Source organism: Mizuhopecten yessoensis, unplaced genomic scaffold (genome assembly GCF_002113885.1).
Source record: "Mizuhopecten yessoensis strain PY_sf001 unplaced genomic scaffold, ASM211388v2 scaffold10811, whole genome shotgun sequence".
In the NCBI taxonomy this organism is placed as follows: Eukaryota; Metazoa; Mollusca; class Bivalvia; order Pectinida; family Pectinidae; genus Mizuhopecten; species Mizuhopecten yessoensis.
In genome coordinates, this window is record NW_018408733.1 from 254,856 (window position 1) to 273,734 (window position 18,879).

Genomic DNA, 18,879 nt, shown 5'->3' on the forward strand with positions numbered 1-18,879 from the left:
CCAAACATAACAGATATCTACTCACATACCCAAACATAAGAGATATCAACTAACATACCCAAGCATAACAGATATCAACTCACATTACCAAACATAACAGATATCAACTCACATACCCAAACATAACTGATATCAACTCAAATACCCAAGCATAACAGATACCAACTCACATACCCAAACATAACAGATATCAACTCACATACCCAAGCATAACAGATACCAACTCACATACCCAAACATAACTGATATCAACTCAAATACCCAATCATAACAGATATCAACTCACATTCCCAAGCATAACTGATATCAACTCAAATACCCAAACATAACAGATATCAACTCACATACCCAAGCATAACAGATATCAACTCACATACCCAAGCATAACAGATATCAACTCACATACCCAAGCATAACAGATATCAACTCACATACCCAAGCATAACAGATATCAACTCACATACCCAAGCATAACAGATATCAACTCACATACCCAAGCATAACAGATATCAACTCACATACCCAAGCATAACAGATATCAACTCACATACCCAAGCATAACAGATATCAACTCACATACCCAAGCATAACAGATATCAACTCACATACCCAAGCATAACAGATATCAACTCACATACCCAAGCATAACAGATATCAACTCACATACCCAAGCATAACAGATATCAACTCACATACCCAAGCATAACAGATATCAACTCACATACCCAAGCATAACAGATATCAACTCACATACCCAAGCATAACAGATATCAACTCACATACCCAAGCATAACAGATATCAACTCACATACCCAAGCATAACAGATATCAACTCACATACCCAAGCATAACAGATATCAACTCACATACCCAAGCATAACAGATATCAACTCACATACCCAAGCATAACAGATATCAACTCACATACCCAAGCATAACAGATATCAACTCACATACCCAAGCATAACAGATATCAACTCACATACCCAAGCATAACAGATATCAACTCACATACCCAAGCATAACAGATATCAACTCACATACCCAAGCATAACAGATATCAACTCACATACCCAAGCATAACAGATATCAACTCACATACCCAAGCATAACAGATATCAACTCACATACCCAAGCATAACAGATATCAACTCACATACCCAAGCATAACAGATATCAACTCACATACCCAAGCATAACAGATATCAACTCACATACCCAAGCATAACAGATATCAACTCACATACCCAAGCATAACAGATATCAACTCACATACCCAAGCATAACAGATATCAACTCACATACCCAAGCATAACAGATATCAACTCACATACCCAAGCATAACAGATATCAACTCACATACCCAAGCATAACAGATATCAACTCACATACCCAAGCATAACAGATATCAACTCACATACCCAAGCATAACAGATATCAACTCACATACCCAAGCATAACAGATATCAACTCACATACCCAAGCATAACAGATATCAACTCACATACCCAAGCATAACAGATATCAACTCACATACCCAAGCATAACAGATATCAACTCACATACCCAAGCATAACAGATATCAACTCACATACCCAAGCATAACAGATATCAACTCACATACCCAAGCATAACAGATATCAACTCACATACCCAAGCATAACAGATATCAACTCACATACCCAAGCATAACAGATATCAACTCACATACCCAAGCATAACAGATATCAACTCACATACCCAAGCATAACAGATATCAACTCACATACCCAAGCATAACAGATATCAACTCACATACCCAAGCATAACAGATATCAACTCACATACCCAAGCATAACAGATATCAACTCACATACCCAAGCATAACAGATATCAACTCACATACCCAAGCATAACAGATATCAACTCACATACCCAAGCATAACAGATATCAACTCACATACCCAAGCATAACAGATATCAACTCACATACCCAAGCATAACAGATATCAACTCACATACCCAAGCATAACAGATATCAACTCACATACCCAAGCATAACAGATATCAACTCACATACCCAAGCATAACAGATATCAACTCACATACCCAAGCATAACAGATATCAACTCACATACCCAAGCATAACAGATATCAACTCACATACCCAAGCATAACAGATATCAACTCACATACCCAAGCATAACAGATATCAACTCACATACCCAAGCATAACAGATATCAACTCACATACCCAAGCATAACAGATATCAACTCACATACCCAAGCATAACAGATATCAACTCACATACCCAAGCATAACAGATATCAACTCACATACCCAAGCATAACAGATATCAACTCACATACCCAAGCATAACAGATATCAACTCACATACCCAAGCATAACAGATATCAACTCACATACCCAAGCATAACAGATATCAACTCACATACCCAAGCATAACAGATATCAACTCACATACCCAAGCATAACAGATATCAACTCACATACCCAAGCATAACAGATATCAACTCACATACCCAAGCATAACAGATATCAACTCACATACCCAAGCATAACAGATATCAACTCACATACCCAAGCATAACAGATATCAACTCACATACCCAAGCATAACAGATATCAACTCACATACCCAAGCATAACAGATATCAACTCACATACCCAAGCATAACAGATATCAACTCACATACCCAAGCATAACAGATATCAACTCACATACCCAAGCATAACAGATATCAACTCACATACCCAAGCATAACAGATATCAACTCACATACCCAAGCATAACAGATATCAACTCACATACCCAAGCATAACAGATATCAACTCACATACCCAAGCATAACAGATATCAACTCACATACCCAAGCATAACAGATATCAACTCACATACCCAAGCATAACAGATATCAACTCACATACCCAAGCATAACAGATATCAACTCACATACCCAAGCATAACAGATATCAACTCACATACCCAAGCATAACAGATATCAACTCACATACCCAAGCATAACAGATATCAACTCACATACCCAAGCATAACAGATATCAACTCACATACCCAAGCATAACAGATATCAACTCACATACCCAAGCATAACAGATATCAACTCACATACCCAAGCATAACAGATATCAACTCACATACCCAAGCATAACAGATATCAACTCACATACCCAAGCATAACAGATATCAACTCACATACCCAAGCATAACAGATATCAACTCACATACCCAGGCATAACAGATATCAACTAACATACCCAAGCATAACAGATATCAACTCACATACCCAGGCATAACAGATATCAACTCACATACCCCAGCATACCAGATATCAACTCACATACCCATACGTTTTTATAAAGAAGACATATACCCCTACACAAAAATATTATAGTGTGCAGAAAAACCAGTTTATGGTCTGTCTATTCCGTCTTTGCATATCGCAGAGTTGTCTTCTCTTGTGAGCAGGTATTGATTGTTACGTCATTGGTTTGTGTGAAAAAAAGTCGTCGTTTTCTCAAAAATTAATGACGTTACTCTCTCAAACCAATGACGTAACAATCAATACCCGCTCCCAAGAGAAGATAACTCTGCAAAGACGGAATAACTTTGGTAAATGGTTTCTAGAAAGGAAAGGCATACCATGCGGAACTTTCATGCTTTTTTATATAAAATTAAATTGAAAGAAGCACAAACAAGCAACACCTGAGCTTTGAATGTAAAAAGAACAACGAGACCATCTAGGACCCTTAACTCATTCACCCCTGAAATTTCATAATGAAGTATTCCAACCTTTGAATTGGAAGAGTTCAAATGTGCCTTCAGGGGTGAATGAGTCCTACCAACAACACTTCCTATTCAACTGTAGCATTGAAGCCCAGTTCAACGACAGTTATTTTCAAAACGAATCCAAAAAGAGGTTACAATTGGTACAAAAACGCCAGAATGAATTTCTGCGGTGTTTAACCGACAGTGGGACAGGAATCTTTAAGAAACATATACACCTTCAAGAATAAAGTTAAGTTTTTAATATTTTGCAAATCCTGATTATTTATTTGACACGTTTTTCTCGACATTATTTCAAAGTTTTTAAAATCTTCAACCAATAACAAAATGATTTAAATATTGTGAAAATGACTACACCAAACAATACAAGAGGCAGCACTAGCAATGCAAATATTTACCTTTACTGCCACGTGTTTGAAAATGACTCCTCTGATAAGCTGTCCTTGCAGCACCTCTCCGAACGCACCACTTCCTAGCACTCTGTAGTAAATACAAAATATCATGAAGAAAATCGAAAGAAATATTTGAAATAATTTTAACAACCTTTTTAGCAGGCGTTTAATAATCTATTTTTTATTGTGAGTAGTTCTAAATGTTGTTGAACGTTTACAGCAGAACGTAAATAACTTCGTTTTAACCATATTATAATATTATAAGTTCCTGAAGCGGCACCCATTACAATTTCTTCAACCATTTGTTTTAATTTTGTTATATATTCCTTCATAATACACGAACATATGTTCACTGTTATCTTAAATATTGATAAATACACATATTTCGAAATTAGTTTTAAAAAGTATCCGGAATACGAATTGTCGGATTAACTATTATCTGTCCCGTTAATTTGTTTGGACTAGATTGCCTGTCACAACTTTTCTACTCTCCGCTAAGCTTCCATTCGAACATACGAAGAACGCAACCTTGCGGGAGGAAATGGCACTAAGAGAGGTAAGGGAGGTAACTGATGAATGGCAATTGGATGAAGGAAGATCAGCAATTTCTGACATCAAGTTTTAGATATGTTTGTTTAAAGTATATTGTGGGTTAACTTGAATATGTCCAAAATCAGCTCGCTTTCTCTGATATATAATTTAATATGATTGTTAAATCGTTAATCAAACAATAAATTTTCAAAGAATCTAGATTAATGCTATGTAATGCGTAAACTTATTATTGCTTATGTTATGTTTATAATTCCCATTAAAATGTACAAAATAAATAAGTTATACTATTGTTTCAATTGATCCTTTATGTAAACATGGAACAAATTATAAAATGACCTTAAGGGGAAAAGAAGAAACTCACGGCATGAACAAAATCAGATACTTTAGGAAGGAAATGATTGAATTGTTGATGAAATGAAATGTGCAATTGAACAAAAAGGAAAAAAGCGAACAATTTAGCCAAAAAAAAAAAAAAGGAAGAATCTGCGAATGATACTGAACAAATACAATGAATAGATGGATGGGATGAAGGAAACAAATGTAATGAATGAAATGGAAAAAATGAACGAACGGAAGAAATGTCATCTGCGAAACAAGTATCACTGTATGCCGTAATTATGCAAAAGTAATACTTAAAAAAAAAAAAAAGAAGAGAGAGAGAGAAAATCAAATATGTTGTATACTTGGTCAACTTGAGTTTGTATCTGGATAGATTCTTGATGTCGTCGCTGAGATCCTGGGTCAGTATCTGTTTATACATGTGATAGTTCGGGTGATCCTGCCAAAGGTTCTCATTCAGTCGCCTCAACAAGGGAGCGGAATCTGGCACACCCTTTACTGATCTCGATCGCGCTCCGAAAAGTGAAAGTCTTTTCCTCGACTTCCCAGTTTGAGGTATTTTGGTGTATCTCATGTACATTACTATATGGAGGGAAACAAAACTATGTAAGAATGCTTCAATCTTTGAAAATAATGAGAAACACAATGTTACTATTTCTGTATAAATTTATAAATCAAGCAGTCACTGACTGTTTTTTTGTTTTTTTAAATACTTGTTTGTTTTCGTTACAGTTATCACTGTTCACATTTATTCTGTCAAATTTTCACATCCTCAGCTTCAATGTGATCGAAAAACACGCAGATATCACATAACACCAAAGCGTTATGTTACCAAGGATGTAATGAACGAAAATAAACAAACTAGATAGAAATGCTCTGTAAGTTTTCATTTGTACTATAAATTACCATATTTTTGCGTTCACTTAATTTCGCGGACCCTGCACTAAAAGATCCATGTACCACTGAAAAAACTTGTAACTACGTATTGGAAACTGATTTTTCCGACATGACTATAGCTATGATAAACCATTTCTATATAACACACTACGTTCCGGGACTTTCATAAAAAATAAAATAAAAAAGCAACAGTGTTTTGAGTGTAAAACGCATCTTGGCTAACTGGGATTCGAACCATTGACTTCAAATTGTTGTACTGTCGCTCTAAGCCTCTACGCTACCTGTGCAGTGGATAAGGGTCATTAAGGTTTTTTTCATGGATACTTGAATTGTCGATTGATGATATTGTTTTCAACACAGATTTTACTCATACAAATACTATTAACTTTACAATTATTTATATTCAGGACTTGGCCACCTAACTAATTAGCACGAAGCTAAAATCACTCACTAAATGATTTGCAGCAAAAAACTAACGAAGCAATACTGTAATACTGTGTCGCTTATCATGAAAACGCAAAATCAATCTCCTCAATAAAAAACATCAAATTAATCTCTCGCAAAAATAAAATGATTAACAGCAATAAATCAATCTCTCACGAAAATAAAGAGATTTACAGCAATAACACCTACGGAGCAATATCGAAATCCACACGAACCCCATTGATGCACAGCTAACTGTTACTATCATGACCACGTTGCTCTCCTCTGGGATTTCTCTTGAGAACGTCGCCGGCGTATCTGTAGAAATAGACGTTTTCGAAATCTCGCAAAATTTGTTTTCAATTTCTGTTTGTGTTCAAAACAAACTTAGTCTTTATCTGTTGTGAGATCCTTTTGTTATAAAACTTAAATCTATTGAATTGGAATTATACATCCTCTTTTCTCAGAAATGTATGACATAACGTTACACGGGAACAATTTCAGCGAAAAATAACAGTTGAAATGGTATTTGTCATCGAATAAACGTCAGTTTTAAGGCATAATCGTCTTGAACTGATTTGACTTCATCTTAGGAAATCATGCATGAATATTTATCTGAAAACTGTAATCATCTGTAATTATTTGGATTTCAATATAATCGTAAACTCCGGTTTCTCTCTCAAATCAGTTCCAGAGAATTGACATTTTTGGAGTCTGTTCATCTCATAGAAAATTCAATTACTATTATTCAACATTGAGTTTAAATGTATGTATCGTGTATGCTTGTTCAAGGAATAGAACAGCCAACGCCCAGGGAGGGTCAGTGGTATCCAACGCGATAATTATGACGTCGTAATAATGATGACGTCAACAATCGGTCCATGGCATTCATAGCCGACATGAATGCCAACTGAATTTGGTAGGGTTATTTAGTGGCAATGCCATACGATGGTAACTATAACAAAATGATCTAACTATCTAAATAGTGATACTCAATCTTAGAAGATGAAGCTGACTTAGATAATTTATCAATAAAAAGTAACAGAGGGAGCAAGTCTATTGATATTTATACAAACTTAAGTTGATAAAATCCATTTTACCAAATAAAATCTGTCGCAAGGATGGCTGACTGATAACCCCGCTACAACTTTTTCGCACAAAGGGACATAACTCCATCAAAAAGGGTCGAAATCCAAAATTAAAATGCCGGTGCACAACTACATAAGATACGGATCATTCATGCAAAGTTTCAATGGAATCCACCTGTTAATTAAGGAGGAGTTTTTCCGGACAAGTTACTGCGGACGACATCCAGACATCCAAACAGGGTGATTCCAGTATACACCCCACCCCCCACCCCTAACTTCGTTGCGGGGGTATAATTAAATTACTTTTTATTGTCTGTCTCAGAGTCCAAAAGCCTAGGTGATCTAGATAATCTTATTTTGTCTTTCGAATATACGGTTAGTAACCAATGAAAAATGTCGTTACCTCGCAAACGTGGTAGAATAATTAATCGTCTGCATGTTTTTACCTCTGACATTTATGAAGTTTGACGTAAGTAATTGATTTCTAGAAAGATTATGACGCACGATTCGAAAAATCAAACATGAATATTTTAGTTGAAAAATGGTTTCGATTTCAATATCAATGTTAAGTTCTCCGGTTTCTCTTTCAATTACATGCAATTCCCAAAAGGTATAAGTTTTGAAATATGTCACATTTCGTGATAACGATCGACCCACACGATCAGCAAAGCTGTTGTTAATCAGAAAATGCACGGATGTTGCCAAATAAATAATTTAGACATGCAGCCATAATTCAATTGTTTGAAGTTCTTTCTCTCATAGCTATTAGGGCTTTTAACATTCCGTTATAATGCGAGCTACATGTGGCATTGTGCTTGCACACATCAGTTTACTGTTGCTGTCAAGCTATATAATAATGACCTATGCATACATGTTATCCAACTGTTGCCATCAAACTATCGTTTTTAAAATTACATTTTTTTTATAACCAATACGTATGAATTGCATATCTGATATGAACACGCGAGAAGAAAATATTGATTATTATCAACCTGCGCGAAAGTAACGGTTACAAACCGGATGCACTCTCAATGTTGGTCCGTATCCATGGTAATATGAATTCCACACGTCAACAAAGACTGGAAAGATATTTGAGGTAGGCATTTTCCAAAAGAATACTGCATAAAGAAATCTCGAAATAGCTTTATGAAAGATTATTTTTATATTTATTTTTATGAATTTGATATCAAATTCGAAATGTAAAGGTGAATGAAAACATTTATTAAACTCGGACAAATTAATAACTACCCAATAGAAATATTTCAAGGTAACTCTATATGATATGACATATGTAAGATGGCATACATACTAAGAGATGACGTTAGACAGACATATGTGAATGTATCGTAGATAAAGTATGCCAAAATGGTAAAATTTTAGATAATTAATGAGTTAAGTGTGCTATTATCATAAACTTATCACTACTCCAAAAAGATCAATGTGACCGTCAAAGCTACGGCAAACCTCTGAGACTAAAAATTCAGAGGTAAATTCTTCCATTGTGTATCTTAAAAGGTTTACGCATGTCACACATGCCAAAAATGGATAACAAGCTACAAAACACTACGCATCTGTTTTGTCCTTCTACGATGCCTCGCTGATGCTGGGAGCTAAAATGGGGGAAATACATATTTATTAAAAATAAGTTGAAACAGAGGAGGAAGTGCATAACTCTCCGGAACAACTGTATACCTGGGAATTTTCTCAGCAGTTTAACTCTCGCCTTTCTTGCCCAAGGTAATGATGGAAAATTTATCATAAAAGCCAGTATTTCTAAAATACATAATACACATTGCAATCAAATATGAAGGGCAAAACTAACACTGGGCGAATAGGCACTTAACTAGCGTTAGGCGAAAGTTTCCCGGAATCAGATTATGAAATATGAAGGGCAAACTTGACACTGGACGAATAGGCACTTAACTAGCGTTAGGCGAAAGTTTCCCGGAATCAGATTATGAAATATAAATGGGCAAAACTAACACTGGACGAATAGGCACTCAACTAGCGTTAGGCGAAAGTTTCCCGAAATCAGATTATGAAATATGAAGGGCAAAATGAACACTGGACGAATAGGCACTTAACTAGCGTTAGGCGAAAGTTTCCCGGAATCAGATTATGAATTTCAACAATTAAGGGAGTACTGGTTAGTTTCAAGCTACCAATGAGTAATGTAAGTATGTATTAAGCTTACCCTTTGCGATACATTCGGATGATATATAGATGTTGTCGAATCCCAGGAAATACCCGTTTGAAAGCACAGTGTAAACGACCAGGTAGAATGTGGAGACATTTCTGAAAGTTAAACACAACAATAGAATAGTAATCAAGAATAATGTGTTACAATAAACCTATCGTCTGTAAGAATAAAAGGATTCGGTCCATAATTGTTGAGGAGCATCCTTGGATAAAGGGGAACCAATTTTGTCTAACCCGTTGGTCTAGCACCCCTGGGGGCTGAGGGGTGGGGCCCAATAGGGGAAATATAGCAAATTCTTTAAAATCCTTCTTCTTCTGTAGGAATGAAAGGATTAGTTCCATATTAGGTCTGAAGCATCCTTTGGTGAAGGGAACCAATTTTGTATAATCCTTTCATTCCTACAGAAGAAGAAGGATTTTAAAACATAATTTGCTATGTTTCCCCTATCGTCTGTCCTAGAAATCATCTAAACCTAAGAATGTTATACAATACAATATAGCTATGTTTGGACCTAAATTGACATATTTGAAATAATATTGAACATTTTATATTCATATTTAGGTTTAGACTTGGTTAAAAATGTTTGGACCTCAATTCTAAATGTTTTGAGCGATATTAAACGCTGAATAGGTTAAGGTAATAGGATTGTGTCGCCATTTCTCATTAGAATTTCTTCAAATTTTGTAGTTATATTGCTTTGAAGTAAAGAAAATTTTCTGCCACAAAAAAAATATAGGTTGTCATAATTTTAAGGAATTTAAATGGAAATTTATGTAAAAAGGAGTGACTTTAAAAAAAAAAAAAGAATGACAAAATCTTTTGCAAAATAATGTCAATAAAAATGATACTGCCATAGATTAGTATTGCATTAATGTATATCAATTTAATAAATCCTGAAATTATGTCAAATAAATTATCTATATACGATTAAAAATTGACATTTTATAATAAAACCATATGCACATAGTAATTGCAGGTAAGAGTTATCTTTCTTGAAAAAAACCCACAGTAGTGAAATAGATAGCCGGTTTCCTGAAGTACAGAAAAATGGATACATTTGGCTCATTGATAAAAAAAAAAACTGAATTAATTCCTGCATTGCTTTGAAATACTTTAATATTGAGAGAAAACACTGTTCTGTCAATAATAAACATACAATATTCATCAGTTTAATATTAAACATTAGAATATGCGGAAATTGTGATACTGTCTCCCTACATTGGATTTTCAACTAGGGATGTACTTCCTACTTCCGTTTATCAATACACTCCTATGACCTTAAGATCAGCCCTCGGTAAAAACGTCATCCTCAATGATGGTATCATGTGTTATAATAGCCTAAAGTCGATCCACATCCTCCAAACAACTAAAATTACCATGAACAAATAAAGCTAGGTACATACATGGCTATAATATATCAAAATCTAAAACGGTCTATTTTTGTTTCTGCGACAGTCGATATAAAGTAACCACGACCCAAGGGCGTTATGGGGATATTTAAAGTCAAATCGCAAATATGCAATTGGTTGTGTGACATTTTGACAAGTTTTTGTGACATCAATTTTAAAGATATCGACAAGTAATTGTGACATTAGTTTTGAGGATATTGACAATTTTATATGACTTAAACCCGAAGTTATTAGGTCTAGGTATTTTGAAATCATCTAAGACATATTGACTAAGTAATTCCGTCTTTGCGTATTGCAGAGTTATCTTCTCTTGAGAGCAGGGATTGATTGTTACGTCATTGGTTTGTGAGAGTAACGTCATCAATTTTTGAGAAAACGACGTAATTTTCTCACACAAACCAATGACGTAACAATCAATACCTGCTCTCAAGAGAAAACAACTCTGCAATACGTAAAGACGGAATACGACATCGTCCAGGGGTGGTTTGTGGAGGCTTTTCAAATCGATTCGTGAACAAAGACTAAATACTTTATGTTGAATGGGTAGTGCAACATCTTAACTGGATACTATGACGTCAGTTTGATGACGTAAACTTTGTAATGTGACATAAAGCCCCCAAAAACATATTGGCTTTCAGAACGCTTTTGTTCATATTTTATTTTTTATTTTATTTCATCTTTATATACCCCCCACACACACCCACACCCACACCCACACGAAGTACCGTTTTTCTTTATCCATAAATACGAATGTATATGTATATCCGTGAAATATAGTTGATTTACAGTGTTTTCAACATACCGTTCAGAAAAATCCGGAATTAATTGCCGGTATATTTGCCACTCGTACAATGGTAAATTTGTTTCGTCCTTTTTTAGGATCTCCTCAGTCTCAGCATCGATTATGTGAACAATCAAACGGAAACGCCCACCATTTACTGTCGAGTATGTATCTACCTGAAACTAAAGAATAATATCGTCTGTTTTTGGCTGTCATATTAATAAATTATGGACCTCACGTTGAGGTGAATATGTGGTTGTATGGACCTGAGAAAATGATTTTGACCGAGACGAGTCGATATCAATTTCACTTTCTCAGGTCCATATAACCACATATTCACCAAAAAAACAGTCTAATTGTTATATCAGAAGCTAACTGTTAAAAAGTTGAACAGAAGAAAGTACTACATTTGGCAGAAAGCAATGTGAAGTCCGAAAGTACTTCGTCTATCGAACAGGCATATTTCTATTTTTGAAGGTACTAGAATTAAACAATCAATAGGGTCGTACAGGTGACCTTCATTAAATCCAAACATCACATTTCATACAATTAAATGACGTCACAATATCATGCAGACGATATCTAGCTAGAACACTACATATAAATGACATTTGAAAAAGCGCTCTTTCAAGTTAGTATTATATGACGTCCCAAAATCATGGCGAAAATGTCCTGAACACTACATAAATACATATAATCACTTTTTAGTATTAAACGACATTTGATACAGTGCTCTATCAAGCTAGAATTAGCCACGCTAAGGTCCCGACGATACATAAGTATTACCATATAATTCTACGTTCAGAAGAGTGCCTCTCAAAGAAGGTAATTAAAAACAAATTGTATGAATTTCATAACTTTATGATATGGTAATTCATAAACTGATAACACTCATGTGATACTCAAAAGTATTGAAAACAATATCAAACAAGGACAATTGTAAAATAAATCGTGAGTAAGTTTTATTACGCAGATTTAAACGAAAAAAACCCCCACATTTACGGAATCCGCCGACGGCTCCCGATTGAATCTAAAATTTGGACATATGGGCTTACCACACATGATTTATTGTTGGCCAAATAACTTTCGGGCTGGGTCAAATTAACAGTCACAAACCCTGTTTTTTTGGCATTCTGACGCTCTTCAAAAGCCAAGACGTGACCTGTGAATTAAAAAATAGATAATATTATGAAGATTATGGCAGCATGGTAAAAAATCCGGTAGAATTATTATTTAACACTAGTTCTGTAACCTGATATAAATCTTTGAATAGCATTGATTTAACCATCGAGGGTTACCAAAGGTAAACAATGGCTGTGCATCATTTTTGACGATGTGTTGTGAGAAACTGCAATCACTATATTTTCGCGTGTCTTATTTTATGTGCCCAGTTGAGTTATTCGTGAAAAGTACAACTCGCGATTAAGAGTGTGTTATTGCGGTACCAGAAGTAATAAATATTCATGAATTTAATTCGCAGATTTAAATGTTTAAAGCATATCCTCGGGAATAAAGGCTAAAAATTGTATCACGCGAAAAAAGTGACTTCCAGATATGCGAAAAGGTAATTCTTTAAACGGAAGATTTTAGAATCAGAATGATCAGGTGTCACGAATTCTCATTTATGTTTTGGTTTGCATTATAACGTTTTTTCGAGTTTGTACACAAGAGACTTTACTTAAACAAAACAAAAGTATTACCTCAAGATTCTTGCGAAATACCTGGTGGCGAAAATAAAAGAATTTAGAGAAGTGTTTCACGCGCCGTATTCCGTCTTTGCGTATTGCAGAGGTATCTTCTCTTGTGAACAGGTATTGATTGTTACGTCATTTGTTTGTGAGAGTAACGTCATCATTTTTTGAGAAAACGACGTAATTTCCTCACACAAACCAATGACGTAACAATCAATACCTGCTCACAAGGGAAGATAACTCTGGAATACGCAAAGACGGAATATGGTTCAAGGAAAATTAGTAAAGTCTTTTGCTTAAAATCTTGCCTACCTTTCAATGAGCCGGTACCGTCTGTTAAGGCCACTGTAACATTAGCGTCCTCGACTGTCGACGTGCTCTCCATGTAATCTCTTAAGATCAAGGAGCAGTTGGTGATCTCTTCGAAATCGCAAAGTCCAAGTGAAAATCCATTTCCTAAATGTAACGGATTTATTTTTCAAATGAAATTACGATTTTTGGGCAAGTTATTGTCTATACTTTATTTTTTAATGCGTTGTTTAATTTCGAAGGGCTAACATTTAGCGGTTGTCCCAATCAGTTTGCGGTAATGAATTTCAATTAAGATAATATTGCGCTCAAGAGGATGTTTTATTTCATTTTTGCGTGGGGAATCATTTTGCAAAGGTTTTGTCCAAATAAAAAAATAATATGATATTGAAGTGTTGTTTTATCACAATTATTTGGCAGTAAAAAGGAAACAGGTCTTTTCTTTATATCTCTGTATATTCATGGCATTAATCTTCGGTTGGTATTCAATTTTCGTATTATATTTGGTTACCGCGAATATAATGAAATTAAATCCCGCGAAAATTACTAACTATACAGTATAAGAAACTCCCTTACCTTGATAATATTAAATATACTTAAACGAGGACAATACATGAAATGTTAATATTTCAGTAATACTTATTACGATAAAGATGTGTAAAACGTACACAAATGTAACTTAAAAACTTCACGAAAAAGTAGAAAGAAAACATAATCGAATCAAATAAATTAGCAGAAATTAATTATTTTTATACTTTTATTGAACATCTCTCAATAATAAATGTCTTGGTTTCTATTTATTGATATTAAAGCGTTACTGTACCACAGATTTCTTCACTTTCGTCATCACCATGGAAACAGTTGTCATGGAAATCACACAGTTGGTCAGACCTGATTATAACTCCTGTCCTGCACACAAATGTATCCTTACTAAGGCCAGGTTCTTGTTTCTCCGAATGTACTGAAAAACCGGGGAAGGCAGAACAGCCTGGTATTAATAACGATTGCTGAATTATGACCGGATTTTCAAAAATCATACGTTTCTCACTGTTTTCGTTTTTATTGAGGTTTCTTTTGATTTCTTCCTTGTGTTTAGACGATGTTGTATTCCGTCTTTGTGTATTGCATAGTTATCTTCTCTTGTGAGCAGGGATTGATTGTTACGTCATTGGTTGGTGCGAGAAAATTACGTCGTTTTCTCCAAAATTGATGACGTTACTCTCACAAACAAGTGAAGTAACAATCAATACCTGCTCTCAAGAGAAGATAACTCTGCAATACGCAAAGACGGAATACCAAAACAACCACTTATTCCGCCGTCTCTGAACTAAAAACCGCAAATCTTCGCAGTGAATAGAAAGTACCATTCTAATGAGACAATACTAAAAGAGATAACTTTTCATATAACACTGACATTTTTTTAGATTTAAAATAGTCAGTAGTTTTTGCGTTATAAACATAGTTTAGTGATAAAGAAGCATACCTGATGACAGATCGCAATTTTCAAATACAGCATTCTGTAATTTTCCTCTTTTCCAACGTATCTGCTTTATTCTGTAAAACTGTATCTGCACTTTGAAGATTCCGTTGATTTGTCCGATAGGAACAATGTATTCTGTCCACCTATAACACAAAATATAAAGACGTAAGTTTATTTCGGCTATAATATATATTGATATAAAACAAATCACGGGAAGTTTTAAACCAGAAGCTATGATATGATTAAAGTAATGTGTGCACAACTTCTTGTTATTCATCATATTCAGTATAAAAGCAATATCTTTTTGTTTTATTCAAAACTACAGAAAATATTGCTAATGAAATAGGTTGGGGATTAAACTTTGTTATGGCAGATATTCGTATTCCTAGGTTATCCTTGCATCTGTTAGATATTTTGGGTTCTTTTTGTCTAGACGTCCTTGAAATACCTAATGTCATATGAAGACAATTGCATAGGGAGAGAGAAGCATGGAAGGGAAAGAATCGTTCAATGTATGCATGTGATAATTATGTGATAGTCATGTGATAGTCATGTGATCAAAGAATCTTACCTGTTCGTTGTTTTGACGCGATGTGTCCACACATTTTGATCCTGTATGACATTCAGTATAAGGGCAATGTCTTGGTCTCGGAGATAAAATTTCACTTTAAGTACACAGCGCCAGTAACTCCCAATAATCCTTGGAGATGTAATATCTAAACTGGTACCGTTGAAATAGATGACCCGGCCTGAAGGATTGAAAAAATATAACGATTTTACTCGATATATTTAATCATTCACTTTACATACACGTTGCAAAGAAACCATTATATCATACAAAATACATATAACAGGATACACTGCAACACTAGAATAACACAAAACCTATTGCATTCAAAATTATTTTAACAGTTAATAGGTGTGTAAGCTAATCTTATTATTAATCTTGTTATTTATCTTTCCAGAGGTACAGAGATCCTGATGTTTACAATGATGCCCATGATATTAAGACAAATGCTTATATTTTAGAACTTAAGTAATGCCGAATAAATGTTATACTGTATATTTACTGCATCTTGACAGAGGAATGGGGATTTCCATGTTTGTGTTAACGAAAATGATATCTTAAAAATGAGCAAATCAACAAAAGACCACTATACCATCAGGTTCAAGGTCCTTTGAGCAGGCTGATGAACATTGTTCTCTTGTTTCATAGGTCACGTTTGACGCTGAGAATTGCCATTCCACTCCTTGTGTACTGTAAAGCGACGGATCTGTTAACAAAATGTGCAAAACTTATATTGAAATATTTCAGGCAAATACGTTCCAACTAGTGCTTAGTCGATCGGTTAAGTAACATTAGAAACATTTGACCGGATTTATTTGTATCTATTTCAACAGAAATTCAACACTGCAAAGAATTATGAAGTTATGAGAATTTAACGCAACAGGTGTGCGAATTCAAACAATGGTCGAAACTATTTCCAAGCACAGAGGACGATTAATTGGCTAAGCGAGTCTATTGTGGTTTGTTACCAAGGCACATGTAATTGTTGTTCGTAGCGCTAGGTAAGTATATACTTGCATACTATGTCAAAGAAAGTGTTCTAAATAAAACATAAATATTGATGATTATATTGTGTGCTTGTGTATAGATGTTTGTCTGGGTGTTTGTAGGTGTGTGTGTGTGGGTTGTGCGTGTTTGTGTGTAGGTTGATGTCTGGGTGTTTGTGGCTGTTGGTGTGTTTGTGTGTAGGTGTTTGTCGGGGTGTTGGTGGGTATGGGTGTGTTTGTGTGTGGGCTTTAGTCTGGGTGTTTGCGTGTGTGGGTATGCTTGTGTGTAGGCTTTTTTCTGGGTGTTTGTGTGTGCGGGTGTGTTTGTGTGTAGGTTTTTGTGTGTGTGTTTGTGGATGAGGGTGTGTTTGTGTGTAGGGTTTTGTCTGGGTTTTGTGGGTGCGGGTGTGTTTGTGTGTAGGTTTTTGTGTTTGTGTTTGTGGATGAGGGTGTGTTTGTGTGTAGGGTTTTGTCTGGGTTTTGTGGGTGTGGGTGTGTTTGTATGTAGGCGTTTGACTAGGTGTTTGTGGGTATCTGTGGAAAAAAACATTTTAACAACTTTTAAATAGCATAAACAATGACCAAACAGAAATAACATTTCACAATGAAGGAAACAAATTTCAATAAAAATGGTTTGTTTCCCGAAAATATAACATGCACACTTAACATCGGGTCATCAGGCACTGTGCTTATATCTAAATATAGCCGCTATTGATATATAGCCCAATATATAAATTGGGGAAATGCTGTTTCGATGCATTACTGTTGTCGGATATGTTAGACTTATAAAGTCGCCATTAAGAGCGATTCAGCCATATTAACCGTAAGTGCACTAATCTTATCATTTTGAACGTGTTGATAAAAAAAAAAAAATGATCAGATTGTTTAAAGTGCAATATCAATTACCAGTTTTGAGCTATCTAATTATGGCTGTATAACGACAATAAACGGCACAACGTCCAGACGTACAGACAAGTAATAGAGAAGCCAATTGGCCAGTGACACGCATAATTTTAAGTGCTCCGAATAACATGACTCCGCGATAGACGTCGACTGCTGACGGACAAAATTACAAATTATGCAGGATGATGAAGACTGTATATATTTTATGGACGCGATAATGCTATTAGGGAAATATGCTATTTTCCTGTTTGTATGAACGTCGATTTATATTTTATGTTCATTATTGTGTCTTGTCGTTCTGTTCTGTTGTCACTTCCCCACCTCTCGGTTGGAGGACGTGACATTTGTATAATATAACCTAGATTTACATGACGGGTGTCGCCTTTAAAGCAGCAGACGCTTACCTCTCCGGAACACCTGGTCCTAGGCTTATTTACAAGAGTATCTATGAAAATATTTCTTTTGCTCATAGTTTGCCCAGGTTTTATCGATTTTGAGTAATGGTGTTGTTGTTGTTTCGGTTTTCTTTTTCCCTGCAGGATAATTATTTTGGCTCAATTTTTTCCTGGAATATTTTATTTTGCATTAAGCTTACAACTCCTTATTTAAATGGAGAAGATCATTAAAAAAGTACCATTGCATCACCCCACACAACACACAAGGACACCATTCAGTCCTCAAAGTCAACGAATGAACGAAAACGACTTCGAAACGAGAGGATCGCAAGATGTGTTCCGCATTACAGGGTAACCGTTTCTAAATGAATCAAAAGACGTACAACGGTCACCAGGACTTTAGAGCGCACAAAAGTTAAGGATCATTGGCCCAATGCGCTGTGTTTTGAATTAACCGAATAGCTCAGTTGGATAGTGCGATAGTACCATGATCTAGAGTTAACAGGGTTCGAATCCTGGTCTAGCCCCGCTGGATTTTTACACTCAGAACACTATTATTGATCATTATTGTCAATTTCATCTTCGTTATTGTTTTGTTAAAGATTCGCAAGCTTGAGTTTTCTTGACACAAAGCATTTATCAAAGCTATAGTTAAGCCGG

General features: G+C 35.2%; 1 protein-coding gene across 1 annotated transcript in view; it reads right to left on the reverse strand.

Annotated features, from left to right (window-relative positions):
* The window catches only part of LOC110462591 (putative neurotrophin receptor LTRK 1), a 39,996-nt gene that overhangs the window by 10,398 nt on the left and 10,719 nt on the right, over nt 1-18,879 (reverse strand). Inside the window, exons 3-13 of the mRNA XM_021516602.1 lie at nt 16,528-16,641; nt 15,939-16,116; nt 15,371-15,510; nt 14,711-14,848; nt 13,891-14,034; nt 12,943-13,049; nt 11,909-12,069; nt 9,692-9,792; nt 6,620-6,727; nt 5,434-5,671; nt 4,205-4,286 (exon numbers count right to left, since the gene is read on the reverse strand). Of these exons, the coding sequence (XP_021372277.1) occupies nt 4,205-4,286; nt 5,434-5,671; nt 6,620-6,727; nt 9,692-9,792; nt 11,909-12,069; nt 12,943-13,049; nt 13,891-14,034; nt 14,711-14,848; nt 15,371-15,510; nt 15,939-16,116; nt 16,528-16,641 (1,511 nt within the window). The remainder of the gene's footprint in view (nt 1-4,204; nt 4,287-5,433; nt 5,672-6,619; nt 6,728-9,691; nt 9,793-11,908; nt 12,070-12,942; nt 13,050-13,890; nt 14,035-14,710; nt 14,849-15,370; nt 15,511-15,938; nt 16,117-16,527; nt 16,642-18,879) is intronic.